The 27438-nt window shown below is 55.5% G+C and overlaps 2 protein-coding genes and 2 long non-coding RNA genes across 6 annotated transcripts in view; 2 read left to right on the top strand and 2 right to left on the bottom strand.

Moving 5' to 3' along the window:
• Nucleotides 1-248, bottom strand: part of LOC101707269 (Interferon-inducible GTPase 1) — an 8921-nt gene extending 8673 nt beyond the window's left edge. The window contains exon 1 of the long non-coding RNA XR_015444881.1: nt 107-248. This is a non-coding gene — a long non-coding RNA (Interferon-inducible GTPase 1). The remainder of the gene's footprint in view (nt 1-106) is intronic.
• Nucleotides 1-13454, top strand: part of Irgm (immunity related GTPase M) — a 16134-nt gene extending 2680 nt beyond the window's left edge. Inside the window, exons 2-5 of one of the 3 annotated variants that reach the window (XM_021241967.2) lie at nt 699-1035; nt 1676-1777; nt 4056-4203; nt 5649-13454. In XM_021241967.2, the coding sequence (XP_021097626.2) occupies nt 4165-4203; nt 5649-6866 (1257 nt within the window). In that variant the 5' untranslated portion in view covers nt 699-1035; nt 1676-1777; nt 4056-4164 and the 3' untranslated portion in view covers nt 6867-13454. The other 2 variants (XM_021241977.2, XM_013064984.3) reach the window with 2 other exon arrangements.
• LOC147823025 (uncharacterized) lies at nt 11220-22682 on the bottom strand. The gene is made up of 3 exons (XR_015444882.1): nt 22252-22682; nt 21875-22043; nt 11220-13176 (listed from the first exon to the last, which is right to left on the bottom strand). It is a non-coding gene; the product is annotated as an uncharacterized LOC147823025 (long non-coding RNA).
• The window catches only part of Slc36a2 (solute carrier family 36 member 2), a 27575-nt gene continuing 20002 nt past the window's right edge, over nt 19866-27438 (top strand). Inside the window, exons 1-4 of the mRNA XM_004836672.3 lie at nt 19866-20145; nt 22679-22769; nt 23292-23380; nt 23988-24083. Coding sequence (XP_004836729.2) covers nt 19982-20145; nt 22679-22769; nt 23292-23380; nt 23988-24083 — 440 coding nt within the window. The 5' untranslated portion in view covers nt 19866-19981. The remainder of the gene's footprint in view (nt 20146-22678; nt 22770-23291; nt 23381-23987; nt 24084-27438) is intronic.

Below are 27438 nucleotides of genomic sequence, written 5' to 3'. Positions count from 1 at the left end.
GAGCTTTAGAAGGACGAACAAAATCACCTTATTGGAAAGGGAAGAGAAACAGGAAAAAAGATCACTTTAATGGGAAAAGGAGAGAAACAGGGAGATAGACAGCTACCTTGTCGGCAGGTCGGGAGCCCGAGCCGAGCCTCAGGGTCTTTGTTCTGAGCCCCTGGACTCGGTGGCAGGAGAGGGACTCTGCCCTAGGGTGTCAGTCCTGACGGGCGGCCCTGGGCTCTGAGCCGCTGGTCCGGCCGCTGTCCTCCCACTGCGCACGCGTGCATTGCTGGATACGCTGCGCACGTCTTCCGAGTCTGCGCAGAGTCACATTCAAGGCCGAGTGAAAGGGATACATGCGAATCCTAGCGTACTAATGTGGCGAGAGAATAATAAAATGTGCATGCTCTTATATATAGGTGTGTGTGTCTAGGTATTAGTGTGTATTTTATGTACTGAGTTTCTGTGATTTAGCCCCTCCCCCCATACACACTGTTTCATTGTGCTTAGCTGGAGGAGGGGAAGGGGGAGGAGGAGGATGAAACTGAACCTTGAGCCAGAGTAGGGCCTTATCAGCTCTCTGTCTGTCTTTCTCAGCCGCTCTCTGCAGCAGGGGTCTAACTCTTTATTCGCCAGAAACCTCCCTTGAGCCCCTTTAACGTTCCCTGCCCAACCCCCAGCTTCCCTTACCGCGCGGTGCGTTCTGCTCACAGAGAATGTCCACCCGGATGTGCCCATTTGTGTGTCAAGGACAGGACAGCCGGGACCTACAGGACTCCTGTCCTCTGCTCATTTTCTGCAAATGGTGAGCGACCTGGTCCTCTCCTGCCTAACCTCGTCTTACCCAGCAAAGCCCCTGTCCACAGACATCCTCGCGTAATGGGCTTCCAGCTGTACTCTGAGTGGAAGGAGAAATCAGGGGTGGCGAAGTCACTTTCAATATCTCACAGCCACATCAGGGCTTCCTAAGTTATCAACATCTGAAATCCTGCCCCCACATCCCACAGACTGACTCACTCGGTCCGGTTACTGCTGCCTCTCAGCCCCCAGGTGAGATGAACTGGGACACACACTAGGTTGGAAGGAGGTGGCGCTTAGCTCGCCCTGTGGGGAGCAGGTGCCTGGCCAGGGCAGAGCAGAGGCACCCGGCTGGGGAGGGAGCTGTTGCAGCAGAGCTGAGTGTCAGAGCTGAGTGTTGGGAGCAGCACTCTGTCTGCAGCTGTGGAGGGGCTGGGCCGCTGCCATCATGGGGGGGGGATCTAGGTGAGGAGCGGCAGGGTCTGACTTGGGAGGCCCTCCTGGTCCTGGAGCAGACAAGCAGACTTAGGGCACCCTGGAGCTGGGCTCCGGCAGCACTGTAGCTCTCTCACCCCTCCTGAGGAGAGTGTGGGAACTGCCTGGCTGAATCCTGGAAACAGCTCATTTCCAGGAACAGAAACTGAAAGCTGGCCTGGCCAGAGTCCCTCCTGTGAGATGGGGGAGGCAGGACGCAGATGTATAAAAAGCAGAGCAGTTAGCAGGAGCCCGCTGTGGTCCTGGGTCTGGGAGGCCAGTCAGGACGATCAGACTCTCCTCTCCTGCTCTTCCCTTCGTGATTCTTGGCTTTTCCGGGGAGGACCTCAGCCCTCCACACCTGGCTCCCATCCTTTCTGAATATATTTGGTCTGCGTTCTCATTTGGGGTCATCCAGAAGGAGCAGCCCCTTCCCCGAAGGTCGAGACGCTGTCCCAGAGAGTGGATGACTTCCAGGAAGGGCCAGTGACACCTGATCACACTTGCCCCTCTGCAGCAGGTAAGTGGAAAGCTCCTAACTGCAGCTCCGGCTAACAGCTCTGCTAACACAGGCAGTGCAGCTGGAGCCCTGAGGCCACAGAGGAGAGTCTGAGGTCTGACTGGTTCTGCTTACGGAGTGTCCACAGCAGTGCGCCCTCTGACGCCCTCAGAGGCACAACAGTATTTTCGGTGAATCAAACCCACCCCCCACAGCAGCAAGGCACAGCTCGTGCCTCTCACCTACGTGTTCCTGGTATTGTGCCTAGGGACCAGGTTTGGGGAGAGAGGGCGGGATGTGCCACCTGGCTCTCTTGGAGTCCAAGGTGGAGCCTCCTGGCTTTCCCTCAGGGACAGACTCCCAGGGTCAGATTCAGCCCCAGGCAACATCTGGGATAGTTTGGACTTTTACAAGCTATGAGTTCAAGTATTTCATCTGCTTTGGATAAACTGGATCATGCAGGGCCTCAGTCATTTATTTATAGATTAATGGGGTAGGGGTTTTCTTTGTTGTTTGTCTGTTTTTCTGTGTGTGGTTCATTTCACTTAGTGTCCGTTGTGTCCATCTATTTTGTTGTGAACGACAGGATTTCATTCTTCTTCCTGGTTGAGTAATCTTCCACCGTGTGTGTGCACCACGTTTTCTTCATTCATGCACCCACTGATGGTCACCTAAGCTGACTCTGGGTCCCAGGTCTCATGAATGGTGCTATAATAAACACAGACAGACAGCTGCATCTGGGTGTGCTGGTCAGTTTTCCATTGCTGTGACTGATACCTGAGAAAAACACCTTAAAGGAGGGAAGAACTACTTTGGTTCCTGGTTTATGAGGCTTAGTTCATGGTTGCTCCTTGTCTATTTCCTTCAAGCTGACCACCTTGAACAGAAGGTCATCCTTCAAAACTGCCCTTATGAGGAACTCTTACAATACACAAAGTGCGTCCAACACTGGGTTTGAACCTGACAACAACAGGCAAGGGAATCAGAGCTAGGCCTGAGAACAAAATGGTCCTAGATGCCACTAGCTCTTTTCCTCTGGTCACTCCTTCCATTGCAGAATATTTTCCCATCTTAGCCCTAGTTCCGGATTCCATCCACCGGGCTTCTGGCCAGCTCCGCCTCTGCCTGCACCAACCCACCACTGAGCCATTCACGGCTTTGCCCAGATCAGCGTACCTTGGCTCCCTGCAGCAGGATGCACAGCCTGACATATAGCCCCAGGACTGTCCCTGGGAGCCATGGAGAAGGACTCTGAGTGGCGTGGTCAGCCACCTCAGGGGTCTGCAGGTCCAAAGCCTACTTGATGTGTGATGGTGGTTTCCCCCTAACTCTACCTCCCTCTGAACTCTGGGCAAGTCCATGGTAATTTCACTAGGCTTCTCCCTCTCCTGATGGGTGTACAGTCCCCAGAATGGGCTCTGAGAAGTGGGGCCAATGTGGGTGTTATGGTTTGTATGTAGATGTCCCCCCAAAACCTCGTGCATCCCTAGGTGGGGCTTTTGGGAGGTGACTGGATCATGGAGGTGTGGATTAGCCCACTGATGGGTTTATAGCTAAGTGTTATGTCGGGAGGTGAAGCCTGATTGGAGGTGAGTCACTGGGGCGTGGCCTGGAAGGGTCTCTCTCTCTCTCTCTCTCTCTCTCTCTCTCCCCACCCCCGTTCCTTGATCTCTCTCTCTCTGCTTCCTGCAACCATGCCATGAGATCTTTCTCCCCTGCCAAGTCCCTCTGCCATGTTGCCCTGCCTTGAAGCCAGCCAATTAAGGACTGAAACCTCTACAAGCTATGAGCCAAAATCAACTCTTCCTCCTTGTGGGCATTGGGTACTGTGTCTCAGCGACAGGGAAGTAACGTAACTGAGACAGTAGGAATTTTCCTGCACCACTGAAAACCAGGTTGCAATGCGAACAGGAGGAGCAGGAAACACTGGGTTCCGGTCTCTCCCCACATTATGAAAGGTGCATCCTGGTAAGGGAGAGTGATGATCAATATAGTAAGTGGGCCACTGTCCCCAAGAGAAACATTTCAGCATGCAGCAGTCACCAGTTCTGTTAAACAAGATTGACTGCCATCCAGAGAGGCAGGAACTCACTCTGGTGTTCACGCATTGCATCATCCCTCACACACGCTCCTGTGATTCAGGACTTGTTATTTATTCCTAACACTCTACAGTTTTCCCACCATTACATGTAATAATAGCACTTATCTAGTTGAGTTTGAAGATTAAATGAGACAAGGCACACAAAGGACCCAGCCCAGACATACTCACAGACACAAGACCTCCCTCTGTATTGTTAAGCAGGAGAATGAAGGAAGAAGGAAGAATTCCCTGAGGAGTGACTTCCTCGGGTGTCTCCACCAGACCAGCGCCCTCCGTGCGGGAGCTGAGAGCCTGCCGAGAGCTCCACATGCATCCTGTAGTGAAAAATCCCCGCGAGCCCTGGGAGGTGGGTAGCGTGACGTGCCCAGGGCACAGGGCAGAAAACCGGGGCTTCGGAGACTTGGCTGCTCCAGAACAGCCCCATCCTCAGCCACAGAGAAGCTGCCTGCCCTCTACCTCCACGGGGGAGCTGAGGCCGGGCCTGGGCCTGGACGAGGGGCAGCAGGTGGGGAAGCTGTGTCCAGCCGATGGCAGGAGCCACCCCAAGAAGGGCGTGGGGAGGGAATGTGTGCAGGGAGCTTGTGGAAGACAAGAAGCAGCACCACGGGACCTGCCATGGGCATGAAGCTCGTCCCCCAAATGGGGCAGTGGGGCTTGGGGCCAGCACCAGGACACTCCACTGGGAGGACAGGACAGGTTTCCAGCCACTTCCAGAGACCCGAGGGGCAGGTGAAGCTGGGAGCTCCTCATTTAATAGAGAGATCCTGGGAGGCTCAGAGAGGAACTCCTCAGCAAAAGACATGGTTTTGAGTTTTAGAGTCTTGAAAATGTGCAGTCATGCACAAAGAAAGGAGTAGAATAGACATGCAGCGGAAAGTCAAACAGCAGTCACTCGTGATAGTGGGGCTGTGAAATCCCGTCAGGCAGGAACAACACGAGTGCTAAAAGCCTGAGCAGAGTCCAGTGGGAAATCCCAACCAGTTCTTTTCCAATTCCTACCCCACAAATGCTTTAATCTCATTTCAAAGACTCAGCCAATGAGAGACACGTGTTCCTAGAATACCCTAGATGCCTTTATTAACCAGACTGCCAACGTCCATACACAGGAATGTGCAGACAAGTATTTAGAAATCTTAGGAGACATTTGGAAACGTTGCCTTGACTTCTCCGTTGAGGTTGATAGGTGACAGGTATTTACTATGCGTGCAGTTATTGGGGAATGCTGTCCCAATTTGACTGGGAAAATACCTTGAGAAAATAAAAGCCCTTTTCATAGTATTATTATTATTTTTTTGGTACTGGGGATCAAACTCGGGACCTTGTGCTTGTGAGGCAGGCGGCTGCACCACTGAGCTAAATCCCCAGCCCCTCTTTCACAGTATAAATAAAAAATAATTTATTCTTGATGCAGAGGGACAACCCCAATGGGGACTCTGGGCCCTTGCCAGGGAATGACTGTGTGGAGAGCTGCCACAAGCTGGTGCTGCTGGCGTTTCCAGTGGCCTGTCCTGCCCACCCTCTTGTGGTGTGTAGGGATGTGCACTGCCACTCAGGGACCTGCCTGACACTGTCCTTCCCCAGCCTGCTCATCCGCAGCCCTGCTTTGGGCCAGGCCTGACCTGACAGCCGCAGAGCAGCCCCAGGGTCTCCTCCCTGCCTGCACCCCGCGTGAGCGCTTGTTTGCCCTGCTCGCGATTGGAGCATCATCATTGCTTCTTTGCTGTGGACGGGAAGCCCTGGCACTGGTGTGAAGCGTGTCTTCCTAACTCCCGTGCTGCTCTGCCCCCACAGCTTGCTCCACTGCTGGCCAGCATGACGGAAGACCTGATGTCCCATCACACCCCACTGTCCACCTCCTTTGCATCGGTGGCATCTTATCATGCAAGCTGCAGCGTCTCACCTGAAGCCAGCAGGAAGCTTGAGAAGGCTGTGAGAGAGGGGAAGCTGCTGGAAGCAGTTGCTGTGGTTAGGGAGACAGTGGAGACTGTGTCCAGACTTCCCGTGAGCATTGCTGTGGCAGGGGACTCTGGCAGTGGTGTGTCCTCCTTCATCAACGCCCTGCGAGAGACTGGGCACGAGGAGAAGGCCTCAGCTCCCACCGGGGTGGTGAGGACCACGCTGACACCAGCCAGGTACACTTCCCCCAGGTTTCCCAACGTTTCCTTGTGGGACCTACCTGGCATGGGTGCTTCAGGCCAGAGCCTCGACAGCTACCTGGGGGAGCTGCAGTTTGGCCAGTACGACCTCTTCATCATCATTGCATCCGAGCAGTTCAGCCTGAATCACGTGAGGCTTGCCAAGGCCATTGAGAGCGTGGGAAAGCGATTCTACGCCATCTGGACCAAGGTGGACAGGGACCTCAGCACGACTCTCCTCTCCAAGGTCCTCCTCCGGCAGAGTATCCAGGAGAACATCCTGGACAGTCTCCGGAAGGAAGGGATATGCGATCCCCCCATCTTCCTGGTATCCAGCCTGGACCCATCACTTCATGACTTCCCCACACTCAGGAGGAAGTTGCAAATAGACATCTCCAACATCAGGTGCTGTGGTCCCTTACAGGCTCTGTTCCACATCTGTGAGGTGACCGTTAATGAGAAGGTGACTTCCTTGAAGGCAAGAGTGTCCTCCAAATGTCTGCAGGATGCACCTGGCGTCTTGCATGCTGAGGACCTGGAGCAGTGTCTGAAGGCCTACCGACTGCACTTCGGTGTGGATGATGAATCCCTTAAGCAGGTGGCCTGGAGCACGGGAAGGGTGGTGTCCGAATACAGGGACACCCTGAAGTCCTGGTGTTTCCCCGAGCTGTGCAGAGCTGACTGGAGGCTGAGGCTCGTGACCTGCTCAGTGGCGAAGGCCTTCCTGCGGCTGCTCGGGTGGATACCATGCTGCGGCTCCCGCGCCGTCTGCTTCTTTGTGTGCATGATACACAGTTGTATACTTCACTTGGTTGGCCAGGACACCAAGGCCATCCTGAGGAAAATCCTGGACGACTCCAAATGTCCTGCCTGAAATCCAGCTGTGGGTGTGGACAGCACGCTCACTCTCTCGTGAAAGTCAGGCTGCCTCCAGGTCTCTTCACCAGAAATCAAGAAATGTAGACTACTTTCTTTTTATAAGGAATATGAGATTAGCTAACTTTTTGAAAGGAATTTTAAAAATCCTTCATCTTCCTAGCCTCAGTTTCAATGCATTGTTCCTTTGAGGAAAAAGTATTTATTGAAATCATTAGCCGAGCTTCCCAAGTTCAGTTCATAGGGATTTTTATTTCAGTTCTAATTGTGATGTGAGTCTGAAGTAGCCTGTTTTTCCCCTGAAGCAAATCACAGTAAAGTCTTCTTCCTTGAAAACTTTGTATTCTTTTTCCCCTTCCTTCCCCTGCACACAGCAGCTGAAGGTGCACACTGTGAGTCTGGGGGAACCAGGTCTGGTCACAACCGCCCTTTGACCCCACCGGGTGCTGGGGACCAGATTCCAGGCAGGACCCAGCCACACAGGTGGTCAGCCTTCACGCCTCCTTCACCAGGTGTCCGGAAAGAGTCCACGTCTCAGGAGCATGGGTTTGAGTTAGTCCACATCCAGGTGGAAACAGGTCCTCGGCGGGCTATATACTGGATCCCTTGGGGAGATGCTGAGGGTGTTTCTTTCAAATGACTGAGGGAGATCCTAGGAAACCACCAAGGGAATGCGTTGGTCCCTGACTGAACGACAGCAAAGCCTAACCCAGCAATGTTTGGGTTTGTTTTCTGGTGTTAAAATGAAATATCTAGCTGGGTGTGGTGGTGCACACCTGTAATCCCAGCACTCAGGAGGCTGAGGCAGGAGGGTCACCACTAGTTTGAGGCCAGCCTGGACTATATAGCAAGACCCTGTCTCAAAAGAAAACACAACAGGGCTGGGGATTTAGCACAGTGTTTCCACCGCCTGCCTCACAAGCACAAGGTCTCAAGTTCGATCCCCAGTACCAAAAAAAAAAAAAAGAAGAAAAAGAAAACACATCAAAACACAAAATACCTAAGTGAGTTATACAAGTGGAAATGTTTAATGACTCACAATGTCGGAGTTCAATGTCGATAGCAGCATCAGTTTTACCCCTGGTAAGAGCTCTACTGTGGAGGGCCTCACCATGTGAGAAACATGCCTGGAAGAAACCACATGGTCAGACAGGAGCCCGGGGCTCACACGCAGATGTACCCGCTTTATAACGACCCACTCTCCAGAGACCTAACTCGGTCCCAGACCCTAGTCACCGTCTTTGCTGGGGGCGGGGCCCCCCGGACCGGTCACTCGCAGGAGGCCAACTTCTCAAAGGTGCCGTCATCTCAGCGCTACCATGCTGGGCCCAGGCTCCCAGCCTCTGGAGGCCGCGCTCAAACGGAATGAAGATACAAGCAGACCCTGGAGGGCAGACCTCCTGGCTTCGGGAGGAGGCGCTCACCTGACCCGCTGCTGCCTGGCCGGGGCTCGGAGAAAAGCAGACCTCGCCTCGCTCCGGCCCTCTCCTGCCTCTGCTGCCCACGGCCAAATCCCAGCTCCTCACAGACGCAGTCCCCGCGGGCAGAATGGAGAAGGGCAGAGAGCAAATCCGAAGGGAAGGAACGAGGCACCCCTGGGGTGTCCAGAAAACGTTTGCGAATCAAGAGGAAGCCGGTGCGATGCGATTCGGAAGGAGCTCGGAGAATGTCGGCTGGAGCGGCGGTTCTGGGTTCTGAGCAGTGGCCGAAGCACAAGCAGCGCTCACGCTCAGGCAAACCCTTGCCTCCTGACCGCGCCCCACTGCTCCGGCAAGGGCCAGGGCGCGACTGCTCTCCCCGTGGGCTCCCTGATCCCCCGGCCGGTGAGGGGGAGAGGCGCGGCCGGGCGTCCTCTGGCTGACCCTCCTCACCCGCCGGCTGTCAGTCCCGCATCCCTCTCCAGGCCAGGCCGTGCGTGTCTGAGTGCGCGGAGGACAAGACTTCAAGTGGCTGCGTTTGGTCAGCGGCGGTGTCCCTGGCCGCTGAGTCCTCCGCTCCTCGGCATGACAGGTGTTTCTAGTGCTGCTGTGTGCGTGCGAGGCGCCAACCGTGCGAGAAACAAAGAAATGCCAGCAGCTGGGGGCGGGCCGCTCTTCCTCTGCCCGACGACCTCGAAGACCTGGACGACCTCGCACTTCTGAGCAGCACGGCCTGAGCCCGGCCACCGAGCCTGCTGGGCAAGCTCGCAGCCGCCCCGCTGCAGCCTCGGCCCTGGAGCGCCTTCGTGCATCTCCCTGTTTAACTTTCGGTGGTGTTTTGGACAGCCTGCTTGGTCTTTTCCTAGCTCCCTCACGACCCTCCCTTTCCCCCTCTTTTTCCTTTCCCACCCTTCTACTTCCCTCCTCCCCTTCGCTTCCTTCCCCTTTTCTCTTTTCTTGTCCTTTTGTTATCTGCCCAGCACTCCCCGCCCGCCTTTGCCTCTCCCCGCTCAGCGTCCGGCCGCGGTCCCCAGCCTGTGGCTGCTGCTCCAGTCCCCAAACTGCGGACACAGGGCCAGGGTGTGCTTCGCAAGGTCTTCGCTCCTTTTCTCCTTGTGGAGACACACTACCCGACGCGCAGAGTTCGGGGAGGAAAGGCTTCTTTGGCGCACACTTCGTGGCGGTTTCGCTCCTCGGCGAAGGCGCGGAGTCCGGAGGGCGGTGCCCGGGGCCGGCTCTGTCGGAAACTGCAGTCAGAGGCCGGGCCGGGTCCGCGCAGACGGGGAGAAGCGCGGAGACCGCCTGGCGCGGAGCCTGAAGAGAGCCGGGCCTAGCGAGACAAACGTGGGCAGCAGCCCGAGGTCGGGGAGCCCAGAGAGGCCTGAGGCCCAGCCCGCCCGGAGCACGCCGCCCCGCCCCGCCCCGCCCCTCCAGCCCCGGCTCCTCGGTGCCTCGCTCCGTGCCTCGCTGCCGCCTGCTCGGTACCAGCTGAGCGGCTCCAGTGCAGTCCTTCCGGTTGGCTGGAGCCTGGCCGCGTCGTGACCTTCGGACAAATCACCCCTTTCAGGGCCTCGGCGGCCGCCACTCGGGACCCCTCCTGAAAATCCAGGAGCTGCTCACCTCTCCTTGTTCCCAGTAAAACTCCCAGCCTCTTCCCATGGTTTGTGGCCCTTCTCCGCGAGACCCCCGGCCTGGCTCGCTGGCCACCTCCCAGGTTGGGAGAGCAGCGCAGCGGAATCGGCCCGGCACCAGGGGGCTCCTGGTTAGCAGGTCCCTCTCGGGCCTGGCCGCGCGGGTCTCCTGGGGTGGCTGGTGCGGTGAGCGGCCTTCCTGCGTCCGTGCCACGACCTGCGGGGGCCAGGCCGCGTCTCTGGTGTGGGGGCGCCCTGTGCGGGGACGCACGGAGCGCCCGGCAGGTTTGCTCAAGTGAGGACCTGACTGCCACCTCCTCGGACGCTGGCTCTGAGACCCTCCACGCCCCGGTGCGGGCCCTGTGTCCTGAGGCCCGCCTGTGACCCTCACCCCGCTGCCCTTCCTGGGGCTGACAGTGGGGTCTGTGGTGCCCATCAGTGCAGGCAGGGTCCCCTACATGTCCAGGCCCCCAGCACACAGTGGGGGTCAGCAGCTGATGGCAGTGGGTCGATGGTTCCAAGCCCAGCATCCTGGGTCAGGCTGGCCCTTGGTCCCATGTGCTCCCACAGCCACTGCCACGTTGTGATCCCGGCCTTTGGGACTGTGTGTGTGTGTGTGTGTGTGTGTGTGTGTGTGTGTGTGTGCGCGCACTCCCGGGAGCTACTGTGCGCACCTTGGTTCTTGCCGGGATAGCCAGTGTGGGACAGAGGGTCCCACCTCCCCTTGGGTCCCACGGCCTTCTTACTTCTCGCAGGGCCTCCTAAGTTACCCAGCCTGGCCTTCAGCTTGTGGTGCCCTGCCTCGCGCTTCTGAGTGTCTCAGATTGCAGGTGTGCACCAACACACCAGGCCTGCCTGGCTTCTTTCCTTCCATCCACTCCTCTCTGGAAACTAGGAGCTTGCCTTTCCCCTCGTGTGTGTATTGTTTTGTGCTGAGCGTTGTGGTCAGTTAGGGAGAGGCCCGTGTCCTCGCTTTGGAGGTCTCTTTTGAGCCTGTCTCCAGTGTGACTTGGCTCCTTGATGTTCTGGTGTGTGCGCAGCTGTTCAGCTCGACACATTGGGCCAGCCCTGGTCACCACTTCAGGGAGGGAACAACTGCTGGCTGTACCAGCATTGCAGTATCGTTATGTAATAATCATACAATTTAATCCTTGCTTAAAAATGTCACACTTTTTCAATAACTCAGGTAGACAGTAAGATAGTACTGGTGATAAGTAGGTTGGGATGTAGAGGATGAAGAAAGGAAAAGGGAAGAAATAAGGAAAAAAGAAAAAAGAGACTACCATGAACTAGAAAACAGGATTTGGTGATATTATTTTTATATTTGGAACGGGGAAAGAGGGAGAGGGGTTTGAGAAATTATTTTCAGGAGTGGGGAAAAGGAAGAAGAGGAAGGGAAGTCTGGGTGGAGATTTCAGGACGCGGTAGACAGCCAGAGGCGGGGAATAGGCTGATGGAATGCTGGTGGTGAAACCTTCACCCACGGCGCTGGGAGGGCTCGCCTGACAGGACCGTGAAAGGCGCTAGGCAAGCTGAAGCAGTAATTCACCGTACTGTCCGCTTCACAGATAGAAACACCCCACCTATATTCTAAAGTAGGGAGGAGAACTAAATAAATACATGAAGGAATTTTAAAATCCACTGTGCTCATCGTATTTAAGGAGGGAAGGAGGAGGAGGAGGAGGAGGAGGAGGAGGAGGAGGAGGAGGAGGAGGAGGGGAGGTATCCCAGAGAGGGTGAGAGCACAGTGAGCAGAGGAGGAAAAAGGAGTTTAAGTGGGGTGTGCTGCGGAAGGTTGCCTGACTTCCTACCAAACCAGAGAACCGGTTCAGCTCAGCCTTGAAGTAGCCCTTGGCCTGGGAGAACTTCCTGGGCCTGGGTGAGGAGCTCTGGACACAGAGCTCACTGTGAGTCACAGTCTCACATTGTGTTGGGAGTATTTGTGTGACACAAGCGCCCGGGTCGTGAGAGGGGAGCTGAGTGAGAGGGGAGGAGTGAGCGTAGGTGAAGCGTTGCAGAGGGGACAGGGAGACCAGGACAAATTCATGATGAAACCACATGGCTAATTTAGTCAGCCTTACGCAACAGCCCTGGCCTGGCCGGGGAACCTGGGGCTGCTGGGCGGGCGGGCTGCTGTGTGCTTCTGTGTGTACCGGCATCTGAGCTGTTGCTCTTGCACTGCGTTTCCCACTGCCGCTCCTCTGCTGGGCTGCTTCTGCTGTATCCCACAGGCTTCGGTGCGCTGTGCTCCCATTGTCCTTTGTTTCAAGAAATTTAAATTTTCCCTTATAAATTTTTTCATTGGTTCAGTGATTGTCCAGGAGCATAGTGCTTGATTTCCTGTGCTTCTATAGTTTCCAAAGTTTTTCTTGTTATTGGTTTCTGTTTTTATTGATTGTGGTCAGAGGAGATACGTGATATGATTTCAGTTTCTAAAAAACGTAAGCCAGGAGTTGGCATGTGGGGTCGGAGGCTGCAGCACCTCCAAGGGCCCGAAGATACTCACAAGATCTGCAGGGTGGGGATGGGGCGGGGTGAGCAACACAGTCAAGCACGGGGGAGGCAGCCGGAAGTGGAAGCCCACCCGGCAAGTTCTTGTATCCAGGTGTTTAGAAAAAGCAGCAGGGCCACCTCTCCACTTGGGCACTGCTTACAGCCAGGGCAGGGAGCACGCCACCCTGGCCAAGTGGGGCCAACCTGGCAGCACTGCCCGCTGCCCGCCTCTCTTCCCACTGGGAGCTGGAAGCCAGAGAGCAAGACACTCACAAGTGAGGGCCTTCTCAGACCAGGGCACGAGGGACAGTGTAAGGCAGAGGGCACTGGGAGGGTGGCAACTGAGTCGGGGCTGGCAGGGAGCCCTGGCCAGACAGGAGCCTGCGCAGGGCACTGGAGTCAAGCAGTGAGGAATCCGAGGGTCATGGGAGCAGCACCAGAGTGGGCTCTCCCCTCACCCCCAAACGCCACCAAGCTCTGTGCCCGTGTAGTGTTCCGTCCGCTGCCAGCTTTCACGGTGCCCCTGAGCTCGGCGCCCATCCTGACCCCCACCGCCCACCAAAAGTTGCTGAGCTGTGCGCCTGGGGGAGCCCCTGCTCATTGCCCCCAAATGCTGCTGAATTCCAGGCAGGAGGCCCTCTTCCACGGAGCCCGAAAAGCCACTGAGTTTGTGGGCCACTCAGGAAGTCCTTGTGAGGTACAGAGTCTGGTGCAGGTGGGAAGCCAGACAGGAGCAGCGTGGTCAAGTCTCACGTGGCGCACTCAGCTGGAGGGGCACAGAAAGAGCAGACAGTAGACATCATCTCCTGGAAGAAATCTTTGCTCTGGCCACGCGCTTGTCACGTGACTTGCTCCCCACTGGATCACCATGACCTAAGCAGCTATCCTTGTAACCTTATTGGCTGATCATAGCTTTACCCGATGTTGTACGCGTGCGGTGGTGCTTTATAAAACTTCCCCTGAAAAGGGGGGTTCTCAGCTACCCATTCAGGACCCCACTGCCGCTCAGGAGCCATCCTCTCAATAAACATTTCCTACTCTCAACCTCCGTTGTTCCTAGAATTCATTCTTTGATTCTAGAGAACATGAACTCAGCATATCAGAGAGCTAACCGGTTGGGAATGATAATACTTCCCTTATATCACTTAGAGGCCATATTTCATCACCTATATCATCCCTGTATCAATATGAGTGGAGTTCACACCGGCACCAACTAAGAGGACCCATCCTGTCCTCATTCCTGTCCACCAAGAGAAGCCACTCAGGGAGGACAATGACCTCTTCTCCCTCCCCAACCCACCTCTGCCACAAGATCAGAAACCTAGGAGTGTGTCAGAGCCCGTGCCCACACACGAGCATGTAACTAGATGCAGAGAAGAATGTTGTTTAGGGTGAACTCTGGGAAAACGGTGCCAGGAACAGCAGATGTTCTCTGGCATGGGAGATAACATCCAGGGAGCATTGCACGTGACGCGCCTTCTGTTCCTGGGACCTTGACTCCCGAGGGGATGAGTATTCTGCTTTGGGAAAGCTCAAGATTAGGTATGAAAGCTTTCAAGATGTTATTTCTAAGAAAACAGCCTCAAGGCCTTGGTTGTAAAACTCCCACGTGTCTCATGCTCTCGCATTGTACACCGCCTCAATCAAAGACGCGGGCCACAGAGACGAGCTGCTGTTTCTCCTTGTGAGCTGCAGCCCTCTGCTCGCCCACGTAACTGCATTCTCGTGGTCTGACTCTTCTTCGCGTCCCTAACAACTCCAACAACTAGACACCAGGGCTTCTGAGGGATAGAGTCAGTTTTACAAATGCCACAGCGGGTCAGATGGACGTTTGGAGAGCAGACTTACATGACAAAGGCTGTGCCACTGGATGGGCCCCTGGTGTGTGTCGCTCTCCTCCTGCCTCTTCCCCCCATCTCTCTCCATCTCCACCAGCTCCGCAGCAGCCCAGGCCCCAACACCACTCCTTCCGTCAGCCATCGCCTCCTCATAGGACTCCCTGCTCCTCCCTCTTTTTGGTCACCCGTTCTCCTTACAGACCCAACACGCAAACTCTGTGTCACAACTGCACGTCCCGGCCGGCCTCTGCCCTTGTCTGAGGCCCATCTCCACACTCACAGGACTCAGCCACCCTGGCGCCTTTGGCTCCCGGAACTCTGTCACGGTCCCCCAGCCTTCTCTCTGACACCCGCTCTCCCAGGCCACACTGCCTGCACCTCATCCGTAACACTTAGCCCCCAGCTTGCCCGCAGCTGCCTCCCTTCCCAGTCTTGGCCCAGGGGCCGCCTCCTCCCTATCATCCTCCATAACTGCAGCAAGTTCATTCCCCTCAATGAGCTGCAATTTGTAATTGCATGTCCTTGGTTTTTGTTCACTTCCCCGTTAGACTGTTGTATTAGTCTCCTTCCCACTGATGGGATGAAATACTGACACAACTGAAAAGAAGAGAGGTCTATTTTGGCTCAGAGGTTTCAGTCCACCGTCGTCGACTGGCTCAAAGGCAGAAACTTCACGGTGAAGGCACAATGGAGGAAAGCAGAGAGCAGGGAAGAGCCAAGAAAAAGAGAACGAGAAGGTGCCTTTGAAGGAATGCCCCTGAAGGACCTATTTCCTCAAACTGGACCCCATCCTAATAGCCTATTTGGTTATCAATGTCAATAGATCCATCCATTGATGAGGTCAGGACCCTCACGGTCCACTTGCCTCTCCAGGCTCCATCTCTGAACGTTGCTACGTGGAGAACCAAGGCTTCAGTACGTGAGTCCTTAGGGGGACAATTCATATTTAAACCAGGACACCGTGTCCTCTACCGAACCTTCACTGCCTCCCCATTAGGCTGTGAGCCAGCTCACAGAGTGTTAGGGACTGAATATGTTAGTCTGCCAACATTCGTATGTTGAAGCCCTAACCCCAAGGTGGTTGTATTTGTAACTGGGGCCTTTAAGGAAGCAAGTAGTTATCTGAGGCCAGGAGGATGAGTCCCCAGTCTGACAGATTAGAGTCCTTAGAAGAAGAGACACTGGTGAGAAAGGGCCCACCCTGTCATGTGCACGCACCAAGGAAAGGCCACAGGACGGAGGGAGAAGGCGGGAGGGGGTCCTCCCCAGAACTGAGCCCAAAGAGCCCGGCCAGGGAGTTCCAGCCTCCAGAACCGTGAGAGAGTAACTGTCATTTAGACCACCAGCTGATGGAACTGTTCTCACAGCTATACCCAGGAAGCCACTTCCCCACTCCTGCTGTGGCAGGGGTTCACCAAGGGCTGATGTAAGCAATGAGTGAATCTTCCATTCATCTTGCAGTCAGAGCTCTAAGAAGTGGTGAAAGCAATGGGGCTCAGAACTCAAGGGACCAGCCCGGGTCACAATCCCAATTCCACCCTCAAGTCGCCATTCACTCACGGTGTCCCTTCCTCTCCCTGGGCCTCGGTTGCCCAGTCAGTAAATCGTACAGCTCCACCTCCAGCCCTCGGAAGCTCCCTCTGGTGGTAGGATGAGCTGGTAACCGTGGCTGTCCTCTGGGGACTGACTCTTCCCTGGGAGCCATACTTTGTCCTTTCCTCCTTCAGCCCTCACTCCTGCCTACAGACCCATCCATCACCGTTTCATAGTCGAGGAACACTACGGCAGGGGGTGGCAATCTCCAAAAGGGATGAGGAAGGTAACATTAAGATGCTGTCTTTATCCTGAGGATATGTCTTCCCCGCTTGAGGGGACTGAAATGCTCCATCTTGTAGAAAACAATAGAGATGCTATAAAGGTGCTTACAGAGAGAAACGGGAATTGGCCTTATGTGCCAGTCCCTGACGATTATTTGGAAATTGATTGGTGCCCGAAATGCCAAAGTCCAGAACCACATAAACGGTGCAAGTGGAAGGGCTTTTAACTGTGTTCGAGTCTCCACCATGCACTGCACGGGAGAGAATCACAGAGATGCCTGACCTGCAGCTTCGAGGCGCCTTCCTTGGGGTCTGGAGCTCGAGTCTGCCTCTGGACGGACTGGGCCCTGTTAGGCGCACGAGGGGCGCTTGGAGCCTTTGTTTCTGCATGTGTAGATGGGTGAGAAGGGCCCGTCTCATGTAACACACGCACTCCAGCACTTGCTGCCTGGTGGACTCAACGCCTAGGGTTAGTACCACTCCCTGAGGGTGTGCAGAAAGGGCAGCCGAGGATGCAGCCACGGACTCCGGGAAGGCTCATGGGGAACAGGGATGGAGTGATGAGCTCCCATCTGCGTACCAGTCTGGTATTCATACCCACCGATCACACAGCCTCAGGTGAGTAATTTTTTAGCTTTCTGCCTAGGCTGTCTAATTCTAACTAAAAAAGACTTATTGTGGCACTATTTACAATAGACGAGGTGGGGAAGCAATGCCTAAAGGAAATGAGGTAGGTATACGCAATGAAATGCTAGTTAGCCACAAAAAGGATGAAATCTTGTTGTTTGTGGCAATAGGATGATGTTAAGTGAAGCCAGCCAGGCACAGAAAGACAAATATCACACAATTTCCTCCATAGGTGGACTCTTAAAAACAGACAGAAGTAGAGAGCAGAAGGATGGTTACCAGAGGCTGGGGAGGGGACCAGGGAGAGATTGGTTAGCAGGTACAGAGCCTGACCTGGACAGGAGGAAGAATTCCAGTGCTCTCTTCCACAGAAATGATGAGCGTCAACAATGCTGTGCAATTTAAGATATCTAGAAGAGGGGATATGGAGTTATTTATCACTACTAGTGCATGTGGGCAATACGGATCGGGCAGTTCACTTTGGTATTTGGTAAATATCCAGCCTGTCTTGATCTCTTTCTCTCCTGTGACCCTCTTTCCCCACTGCTGATCCCCTTCCTTATCTCAAAAGTCACCTCTAGTTTTTTGTCATCTCTTCTTTATATTCATTTATTTGGTCTCTCATAAGAGAAAACATGCGGAATCTAACTTTGTGAGTCTGTTTTATTTCACTTACCATGATGGTTCCAGTTCCACCCATTTCTCTGCAAATGACATAATTTATTTTTCTTTATGACAATAATACCCCACTGTGTGAATACACCACGTTAGAAGAGAGGATTTTGACTTTCTCATGTCAAAGAAGTAAGGAATGTTTGAGATGATAAGTAACCTAAATATCCTGAGTCGATCAGTAGGCAATGTATAACCATCAAAGCATCACGTCCTACTCCATGGAGGTATAATTATTATTATCTGTCAGTGTAAAAGCTGGGGGGAAGCACTGGGGTGTGGCTCAGTGGCAGAGTGCCAGCCTCACATGCCGAAGGCCCTGGGTTCAGTCCCTGGCACCACCGAAGCACAGGGTGGGCAACGCCTCCCACCGCACCAAACAGCGAAGCCCACATTTTAGTCAGTATCAGAGTCACCTGGAGAACTCAGTAAACACTGAAGGCTCCATGCCACTGCAAGTCTCAGCCTGTGTTATTGTCTCCCCTAACGGACTGTTTTATATATGCCAAGTTTCAAAACTATTACAAAAGGGTGAAAGAAATAGGCTCTTTGATAAGGCCACAGGGTCATGAAAATTAGCACCATTAATTAAATATCCTCTGTCCTGCTTTCTTCAGAACTGTCAGGTATGCCGCTGTCCCCTCCCGTTGCTCAGCCCTGCCCAAGGAAGGCTGAGCCTGCACCCCAGCTTTACACAGGACCCCATCTAGGTCCCTCAGTCCTCGGCCCTTGGAAGTCATCTCTACAACCTCATACCCGCTTCACAAAGGGGAACTGGGGCTGGAGGAGGGACAGCGCCCTTCTCAGGATCCAGTGGCTTCCTGGTGGATCCTCAGTGGAACCCACAGCTCCAGAGGCCCGAGTGATGTTGGAAAGGCTGATTTTGGAGCCACACCCTAGGAGACGCCCTCCTGCCTGCTGAGCACTGGCTATGAGTTGAGGGTCTGCAGCCCGAGCCCTGCCCAGCAAAGTCACTTTTCGCTGAAGATGTCTGGGAGGGATTCCAGCAGCCTCCTTCCAAAGGGTCTGAAGATGAACTCAAGGTCCCTCTCGATCTGGAGAGGAAAGCAGAGTCTGACTCATCTGCAAACCTCACAAGCCCTTGACAATTCTGCTTTATTGGTCGTATTGCTCGAGCTGGAACAACTTCTATCAGTGAGGCAGGATCTAAGATTAGACTCAAAGTGTGGAATCTCAATTGCAAGTTACAGAGCACAGCGGCTACTAGAAAACCAGGAATAGCCCTGCTGCATGGCGCCAGAGAAGGTAAGAGAGGACATTTCACAAACCACACCGAGTGCTTCTGGAGGGCGGGGCCAGCGTTTAAACCAAGACCGGCCGGAGTTTGGGGTCTGGCAAGTACTGGCTGTGACCTCTGGCCAGCTATTCCTCACCACTCTGAGCCTCAGTTTCCACGTGTGCAGAAATGATGTAACGATGCCACCCAGAAGTAGCTAGGTTTGGGGAGCCTGGGGCTTATGCCACTGGGTACGGCAGGAGGAGCAATTAGGGAAAGGAAGAGTATCCTTTAGGAGCAACAAAATCACAAATTCAGAATTGCACACGAGACCTTCCATGAAGCCTCATGGCAGGGAGCGGCCGAGAACTCTGTCCTAGACCTACCATTTAGCAGCGAGACGATTTCAGCAAAAGTGCACAGGAAGCCTTCAGGGAATGTCAGTGCTGGGAATGAGATTGTGAGGAAGGGTGCTGTGGCTGGAGTAAAATGCTATGATTCCGTGGGGAGAGGAAATTTGGGTTCATTCATCTGCACTGAGCAGAGATAATGACAGAGAAAGGGATCAGAGAAACGCTAAAGGCCTTGTCTAGCCACAGAGGTCTGTCCTCAAAGTCGTATGTAACTTTCAGCAGGTCACACCCTCTCCTGCAGCCACATCTTGCCCAATAAAAGGCCACTGGGAGTTGCTCGATCTCTGCCGCCTCCTCCTCCTGAGCAGCCCCGTCTTCTAGCCATGGCGCCGTACACAGCTGAAGTGCAGTTAGGAGGGCAGGGCCTTTTCCTTTTCCTTCCAACCTCAGGAAGGGGAGCTCCCAGGTGGAAGCTTTAGAGCAGACCGCGGAAGCCCACGGGGGCGGCCCAGGACTGTGAGATGCACAGAGAAAGAGGGATCTGCAGCTGTTTTCTTGGGAGCAGAGACAGGATATCAGTTCAAAACCCTGACAGGTTGGGCTCTGGTCCCAACTCTGTTACTTTCTAGTATGATCCCGGCCAGATGCCTTTACTACAAAGCCTCAGTTACTTATAGGATTAATGAGAAAATACAGATGAAACAGGTGGAGGAGAGGTGGAGGAGTGTCCATCCCTTAGCTATTGAAACCACCAGGTTGTGAGTGCCGTTGCCATCCCTGTCATTGGGTGATAGCAGGAACGCTCTGGACCCCTTCCCAAATCCTCCGCCCTGGCCTCCTCCTCCCTGGCCTCCTCCTCCCAGGAGTCCCTCCTCCACTGGCTTCTCCGGGCTGGAGGAGGAGGCGGGGCCCCATTCCAGCCTGGCCAGAGCAGGCTGGGCATAAGCCACAGAGCTGGGCTTGCACCTGCACTGGTCACTCTTCCCACTGCCCCCTCCCAGCCTGAGCTCTCTCTTCCGAAGCAGTCATGCCTGTGACAAAGAATGCCGAGGGCCCCCAGGAAGCTGCCACCCTCAAACTGGACCTTATGCCGTCTCCCAAAAGTACCAAGAAGCTGCAGAACAAGGATTCCGGTTTCTTAGACGGAAGCTCCTCAGAGTCCTCGGGTCTGGAGAAGACCAAGGGAATAACGTGAGTGCTGTTTTCTGCCTTCCAGCCCGGATGTTGTGCATTAGCCAGGACCTGGAGGCGGCCGTGTCTGGTCCTCAGCCCACTGTGTGGATGGGAAACCAAGGAGGCCGGGGTGCAGTCGGAGGCTGTGTCGAATGACGGACGAAGGGGCAGGAGAGGGAACAGAAAAGCCCTTAGGGGGATACATGGGGAAACTAAGGCCCAACTGCCAGGCTGTACACGGAGCCCCGAGGTCAGCAGCTAGAGCCGAGGGCTGGCTCTGAAGTCAGGGTTTTGTTCCTGACCAGTCGTGTTGACCCCGAGGAGGGAGTCGCATCCCGGCTTCTTGGCCTCGCTGACAGCCAAGCACGGCCTCCTCTGGCAGCGAGCAGGGCTCCTTCCCGAGAGCTGCAGTGCGACGTCGGGAAGCAGTGTGTGGGTCACTGGCTTCCCCACTCCCTAGGGCAGGGCCACTGGAGGACGTGCACGGGGCTTTCCGAGTGCGCCAGGGCTGCAGCTCCCCTTCCTGCACCTGACCCCACTGATGAACCAGTTCGGCTAGTTCACCTGAGGAGAAGAGGCGCTGGGCAGGAAGGTGGGGTGGCGCTGCCGCTGTGAGGAGGAGGTTGGGACACCACCGTGGCAGTAGAAAGAGCACTGGACGGAGAGTCAGAAGGCCCAAGTCCGAGTGGCACCTCTTATTGCTTCCCTGCTGTCAGACTCGGTGTGGTGAATTAAAGGCTGACTGACGTTCATGGAAACTAAGTGGGGATGAGAGGCCGGGCAGCCGGGAGGGAGACGGTGTCTGAGAGGACGCCCCTCTCCATGGCTCCCTGCTGGGCCACTCTGGGGGCGCAGCCTCTGCTGCACGGGGGTCTTTCTCCGACAGAGGCTCTGGTGCCCTAAACGGACACCTGGTTTTGGTACAATTTCACAAGTGGGAGCCAGAGGGGATCTTGAAGCCCGGTGGCCAGGTCAGTGTGACACCTGTAGGCTCAGCCCCTTGGTTGGAATCCCCACTAGCTGCTTACTCCCTTGATTGAGCAAGTGACAGAACCTCCCTGCGGCCGTGACATGATAGCTCAGTCCTCTCGGGTTGGGCCCTCAGGTTCCTGGACAACATAAAGGCCCCGCAGTGCCTGTCCACTCCGGTGATGATGACCCACGGTCACAGAAGGATTTAGGTCTAGAGCCCGGGCCTTCTGGCTGCCATCCAGAGTCTTGCATGACTAGAAGTTGAGTTAGCTTGTGGGTGGCCACAAGCTAAATTCTGATTTCCGAAGTCCTTTAGTTAGAACTTTCCTAAGTGGCCCATTCACCTTTTCCCAGTTGCCAAACAAGCCCATCAGAGGGGGCCACAGGGTGCATGCGTCGGCGGCCGCGCAGTCAGCAATGTTGACGCCCACAGCAAGGGGGACAGGCATGCGGGCACTGGACGCTCCACCCCCTTCCTCCCCAGCTGTTCTCTGTAACCCTCGTCAAGCTGGAGGACTGAAGGGTTTAACGTAGAGACGGGGGATTCGGGGCAGTCCTTTCCAAATCTCATTATTCCTAGCACCTGCAGGGTTCACCAAAGCTGAGCACAGTGCCCTTAAGCAGTGGCTTTGAGTCTTAACCCCTGGTTGGTCCAGTTCCAAAGAACAGGCTCCTTCCAGAAGCCCTGCTGCTTTTCAGACTGTCTCCTACCTAGAAGGCACCTCTGGGGGATTCCCAAGGCTTCTCTAGTCGTGGGCGTAAACCCAGGGCTTACCTCGGGTGCAGCTTCGAGGAGTAGAAGTAGGCTTGCTTTGTGATCCACCGCTGAGAGCTTTTCCCCAGAACTTTAGAGTCCGTGACCTCTGGACCAACCTTCACCGAGGTCTCAATGAAAGAGTGGGTGTTTCCATTTCTGTTTGGGGGTGGGGACCGCCATTCCCCAGCTGAGAGGAAAAAACCTTCTGGAGCCCAATCCCCAAAGGACCAATGTCATCTGCCCTGTTTGTTCAGAAGTCACGGTGACTCTGCTTCCAGCCTGCCCCATTCCCTTTTCCCTGTTTCTACCATTAGTTTGTGACCTTGATCTAGGACCTGCCCCAGCTCTGAGCCTCAGTTTCCTCCCTGATGAAACAGGGCCGCCCCTTTACTCACTGTCTGGGCCTCAGAAGGGAGCGCAGCACGAGTGAGCATGCAGAACAGCACCTGGCGTCGCCCTGGTTCAAATCCTGGCTCTGAATTATATCCTTGGACAAATCATCTTTAGAAATCTCCCTGCCTCAGTTTCTCCACCTGCAAAGACTTCATAGTCTTGACAAGAAGATAAACAGATGAAATAAGTATACAGTGCCTAGCATGGTGTCTCATCTGGTGAGCACTGCAAGGGCGTGTATTGAGTGTTAGCTGCGGAAATGGGAGCAGTTCTGGGTAAAGTGGGGTAGTTGGCCCCCTAGAGGGACCCGGATGGGCCAGGGAGGGACTCGGGGACCAAGAAGGGACCAGGAGTCTCGCTGCCCAGTTTAGCCGGGGTCCACCTGCTGCTGCCGAATCTCTCACCTCCTATCACCGTCCTCCCCTGCAGAGCGTTCCAGACCCTGGTTCACCTGGTGAAGGGCAACATGGGCACAGGGGTCCTGGGCCTCCCCTTGGCAGTGAAGAACGCAGGCATCCTGGTAAGAGGGCGGCCGCTGTGGCACAGAGTAGGCGGGGCTCTGACAGTGTAGGATGCTCTGCAGTGGCAGCCTCTCCAGGAGGCTAGGTGGCCCAGACCTGGACTCAGCCTGCCAGCCCGGGGCTCAGTTCTGGCTCTGCCACAGGCTCCTGTGGTCCTGGCAAGTCGCCGGGCCACTCCCAGGCCTGTCTCCTCTGTCAAACACAAGGGTTGGGCTATGACCAGTTCTCCAGTTGTGCTCTGCAGAGCCTGGGTCTCTCTGGGCGCACCAACAGAGGTCACCAAGGGGGTATGTGGCCAGGATCCTGGGTCCCCCACTCCCACAGAGTCCCGCTGGATTGCTTTCTGCACTCTATTAGAAGTCTACCTGGGATTACATTTGAAAGAATAGCTGTTCCTGCTAAAAATGGCTTGGAAACAGTTTGGTGGAAGCTCTTTGTTTCCAGTGGTACCTGTGCGACTGACTCACTGCTCTTTGTAAGTCTGCTCTCTTCTCTCTGGCCACCCGCCTGCTGTCCTCCAGGTCGGCCCACTCAGCCTGCTGGTGATGGGCTTCGTTGCCTGCCACTGCATGCACATCCTGGTCAGGTGTGCCCAGCACTTCTGCCGAAGGTGAGGAGCACAGTGCCCCGGGGCAACTCCACAGGTACTGGCTCTCAGGGCAACCCAGACACACCCTACATGTAGGGGGTACACTCTGGGAGGCTGAAGCAGGAGGACCGCAGGTTTGAACGCAGCCTGGGCAGCTTAGAGATTCAATGAGACCCTGGCTCAAAAGCAAAAGGGGTGGAGATACAACTCGGTGCGAAGCCCCTGAGTTCAATCCCCAGTACAAAAAGAAAAAATTACTTCTTCATTTTCCCCAAGAAGGGCAAGAAAAGAAGAGCATTCCAGGGCTGGGAGCTCAGCGTAGGCGGTCACCGAGCTTACCTGCTGGCCCCCTGTAAACTGGAGCCAAAGGCCCTTGCCCCACCCTGAGTGGCCAGGGGTTTCTGTGGCTATGGAGCCTGCCATACCCTGCGAGGCCTTGCTGTTACTCTAGCTGTGCCCGAGGCAGTTACCGTGAAGGGAAGAAGCGCCATGGGGTGACTGCCAGGGGTCCGAGCATCAGACCTCGGCCTGTGGCCACTGTGCCCCACACATTCCGCTGTGTCCCACCTTGCTCTGGTGTCGGACGTGAGTGTGTGACGTGTGGCTGCACGTGTGCTCTCTCCTGCAGGCTCAACAAGCCCTTTATGGACTACGGGGAGACGGTGATGCTCGGACTGGAAGCCAGCCCCAGCGTCTGGCTCCGGAGCCGCGCCCACTGGGGGAGGTATCTTGCTCGGCCTTGGGCTGTGTCCTGTGAGGGGGGACCGGGCAGGGAAATGCTGCTGCTGGGGGCGGGTCCCCAAAAGGTGGCCTGTGTGGCACAGAATGTCAGGCCTTCCACGGGCAGGGCTCGCTGGCCAGACTGCTGCCTGTTCGCCTCCGGGGAGGGTGCTCAGTCCACTGAGACACGGCTGAAGTTACTCAAGTTACTCGCTCAGATTAAACCACTCTCGTCCAAGGGCTCCCCTGTGCCGGGTCCTGGGATGCTGCAGGGACCGAGGCAAACACCAGGCCTTGCTGTCACAGAGCTCATCAGTAACCGCCAGGATAAATGTCACAGAGAGGAGTAGTTCTTACCGCCCGATGTGGGGTGCGAGTGGAAGGGGCTCCCTGGCATGGAAGGGCCAGGCATTCTAAGGAAGACACCGCAAAGAACAAGGAGTCACTTGGGGGAAAAGAAGGCAGGGCCCTGGCTGACCGTCCAGGAAGAAGGAAGACCAGGTGTGAGGCTGCAAAGCAGCAAGGTACGCGGGACAGTGCAGGGACAGCAAGACCAGGAAGCCGGAGGGTGGACGGCAGGAGGTGAAGCCGGAGAAGGAGCCAGGGGCCAAGCAGGCCGCACATCCAGGTCGGCGGAACCACTGAGCTAAATCTCTGGCCAGTGTGCTTTTCTTGAAAGCAACCAGGAAGCCACTGGAGAGTTTTAAGCAGGAAAGTGACCGTGTTTGCATGGTTGGAAGATCTGTCCAGCTTCGACAGGGAGAAGAGATTGCGAGGGAGGGAGAGCGGACTTAGTCGGACCCGAGAGGGGCCGGACCGTGACCACACGGTGGCGAAGGCGGCTTGGCCACGCCGGTGGCAGTGGCGGGGAGGAAGTGTTGGCGTGGCCGGGGACTGGGTCCCGGGCCAAGAGGAAAGGGAGGATCCGGCTGACCGGGCCGATGGCGCGCTGTGGAGCTGTCCGGCAGGCGCCCGGAGCTGAGCCCCGCTCCAGGAGGAGACACGAAGTCAGGGCGGAAGAGTTCTCTGAGAGAAAGGATGGCCGTGAGGGGAGGAAGGGACCGAGGCTGCGAGGGCCTTTTGCTGGGCTGAGCTCCTCCCTGAGCAGTCCCCTGGGGTGACGCCGAGTCACCGCCTCCGTCCTCTGGTACTGAGGCTGAGCCTGCACCCCAGTCTTCCCGTGAGGCCCGCCGGCACCTCGCCATTGCCGGTCCGAGGCCTGCCGCCCTCGCCGCGGCCCCGCCCGCAATGGCCGTCTGCAGGCCGCGGTGGTGCCGCCTGCCTGAGGCCCAGGCTGCGCCACGGATGGGGTCAGCTCAGCCTCTGAGCGGACCAAGGAGACGGGGGGACAGCGGCGTCACCGGCGGGCGGCTTCGGCCGTCACGGCCCCTTCTTCTGCTCACTGTTGGGGTACAAGGGAGCTTCTGCTCCGTACGGGGCCTCGTGCCTCTAACTACCTCCTTTACGGTAACGTCTCTGCTGTAGGCCTTGCTGCTCAGCGTTTCAGTATGTTCACGCATTTCCATCTTAAAAATAATAAAGTTAGCCAGGTATGGTGGTACATGGCTATAATCCCCACACTGAAGGAGGCTGAGGCAGGAGGATCACAAGTTTAAGTGCTGCCAGGGCAACTCAGCAAAATCTTGTCTTAAAATTAAAAATTTTTAAATGACTGGGGGTGTAGCTCATTGGTTGAGTCCAGTGGGTTCTATCCGTGGCAGGAGATGTGGTATGGTGGACCAAAAGCATTCTCCTGTTCGCTGTGAGCGGTTCTGAGCCATTTCGGAAGTGTTCTACAAGCTGGGAGAGGCCGTACGGCATCCCACATGCCTCCTCCACTGTGGGCGCGGCAGGGCAGCAACCCGGAAACTCCTCTGCGCTGGGAGCAGTGGTATGGCAGTCCAGAGGTGCCCACCTCTTCGCTGGAAGTGGTTCTATGCCTGTTCAGAAGCCTCGTTTGAGCTTGGAGCTGGGTTCTATCCCTCCCAATACTAGAAAAAATTTTGATTAAATTAAAGCAGGTGTGGCGGGGCACACCTGTAATCTCAGCACTCTGGGAGGCTGAGTCAGGACGATTGCGAGTTCAAGCCCAGCCTGGGCAACTTAGCAAGACTCTGTCTCCAAATAAAAAATAGAAAAAGGAATGGGGATGTAGCTTAGTGCAAAGGCCCTGGGTTCAATCCCCATTATTTAATAATAACAGTAATAATAATAATAACCCTTCCTGGACCTTACAGCAGCCTACAGCCATCATCCTACCTTATATGCCACATACGGTTGTTCACACAGCACTTCCTGAATCGCAGGATGTGTCAGGCGGTGCTGTAGTCCCCAGGGAGGAGCCAGACAGATCCCGCCAGGACTGAGCGCTCTCCCGCTGGTGAAGGAAGAGCCTCCTTTTCCTCGGGTCCTCACACCCTTGTCGCTGCCTGGTCTCACTGTCCCACACCTGCAGGAAGCTCTCTCCTCGGCGCCCTAAAGACCTCGCTGTTGCCCTCCCTGGCCTGAGAACTCGTCGCGGAGGGAACGGTTAGGTTCGCTGCTCTCCCAGCGTCCTCTCCCCGCGCCGCCCCTCATCTCTGTCCTGGCTTTCTGACCGTCCCCTGCTGTGTGCTGAGCGTGTCTTGGTTTCTGTGAAACACCGGTGGTCCCGGGGTCTAGTGCACCACCTCCTCCTCCTCTCTCCGATGCTGACTGGCTGCCTCGGGGCTCTGGCTGCTGTCTGCTGTCTCCTGAAGTGGACTCCAGCTCAACGCAGGCACTGGATGCATCACTGCTTCCCTGTCCCTTCAAACGTGCTCTTCCTTCCCAGTTTCCCCTTTCCCCTGTCTGGGTCAGAAGCCCTAAGTCCTCTTGGCCTTCGCTCTCCCTTTGAGCCCGGAAGTAGGCGGTTCTCAGATTCCGCGAGTTCCAGTTTCCCAGCATCTTTTCAAGTGTTTCTCTCATCCTGATGCCATCTCCGTCCGGGCGGCTGCCTTCTTTCTCCCCCATTATTAGTATTGTCTTTTGGGGACCAAACTCGGGACCTTGGCAGGCAGCAGCACCAATGAGCTCAATCCCCGGGCCCATTTCTCCTCCATTATTGCAAGAATCTCCTCCAGCTCCTCTCTCTCCTCCAGCGGGCTCCACACACAGCAGCTCACGAAATCTGTCTGCTCCCTCTGCTGAGATGCTTTCTTCTTTTCCTGCTCCTCTTCCTCCTCTCCTTCTTTGTACTCTCCCTCTGCCTCTCTGCCAGTCTCCATCTGTCTCTGCCTCTCTGTCTCTGTCTCTGTTTCTCTCCTTCCCTAGGGACTTGCTCAGGCAGCGGTTTTTCTGAGAAGGTTCTCTGTCTTCCCATAATTTGGATAAAATGTCCT

Source organism: Heterocephalus glaber, unplaced genomic scaffold (assembly GCF_053883595.1).
Source record: "Heterocephalus glaber isolate CG9 unplaced genomic scaffold, H.glaber_assembly_v1.0 deba00001606, whole genome shotgun sequence".
In the NCBI taxonomy this organism is placed as follows: Eukaryota; Metazoa; Chordata; class Mammalia; order Rodentia; family Bathyergidae; genus Heterocephalus; species Heterocephalus glaber.
This window is presented reverse-complemented; position numbering and strand designations above follow the sequence as displayed.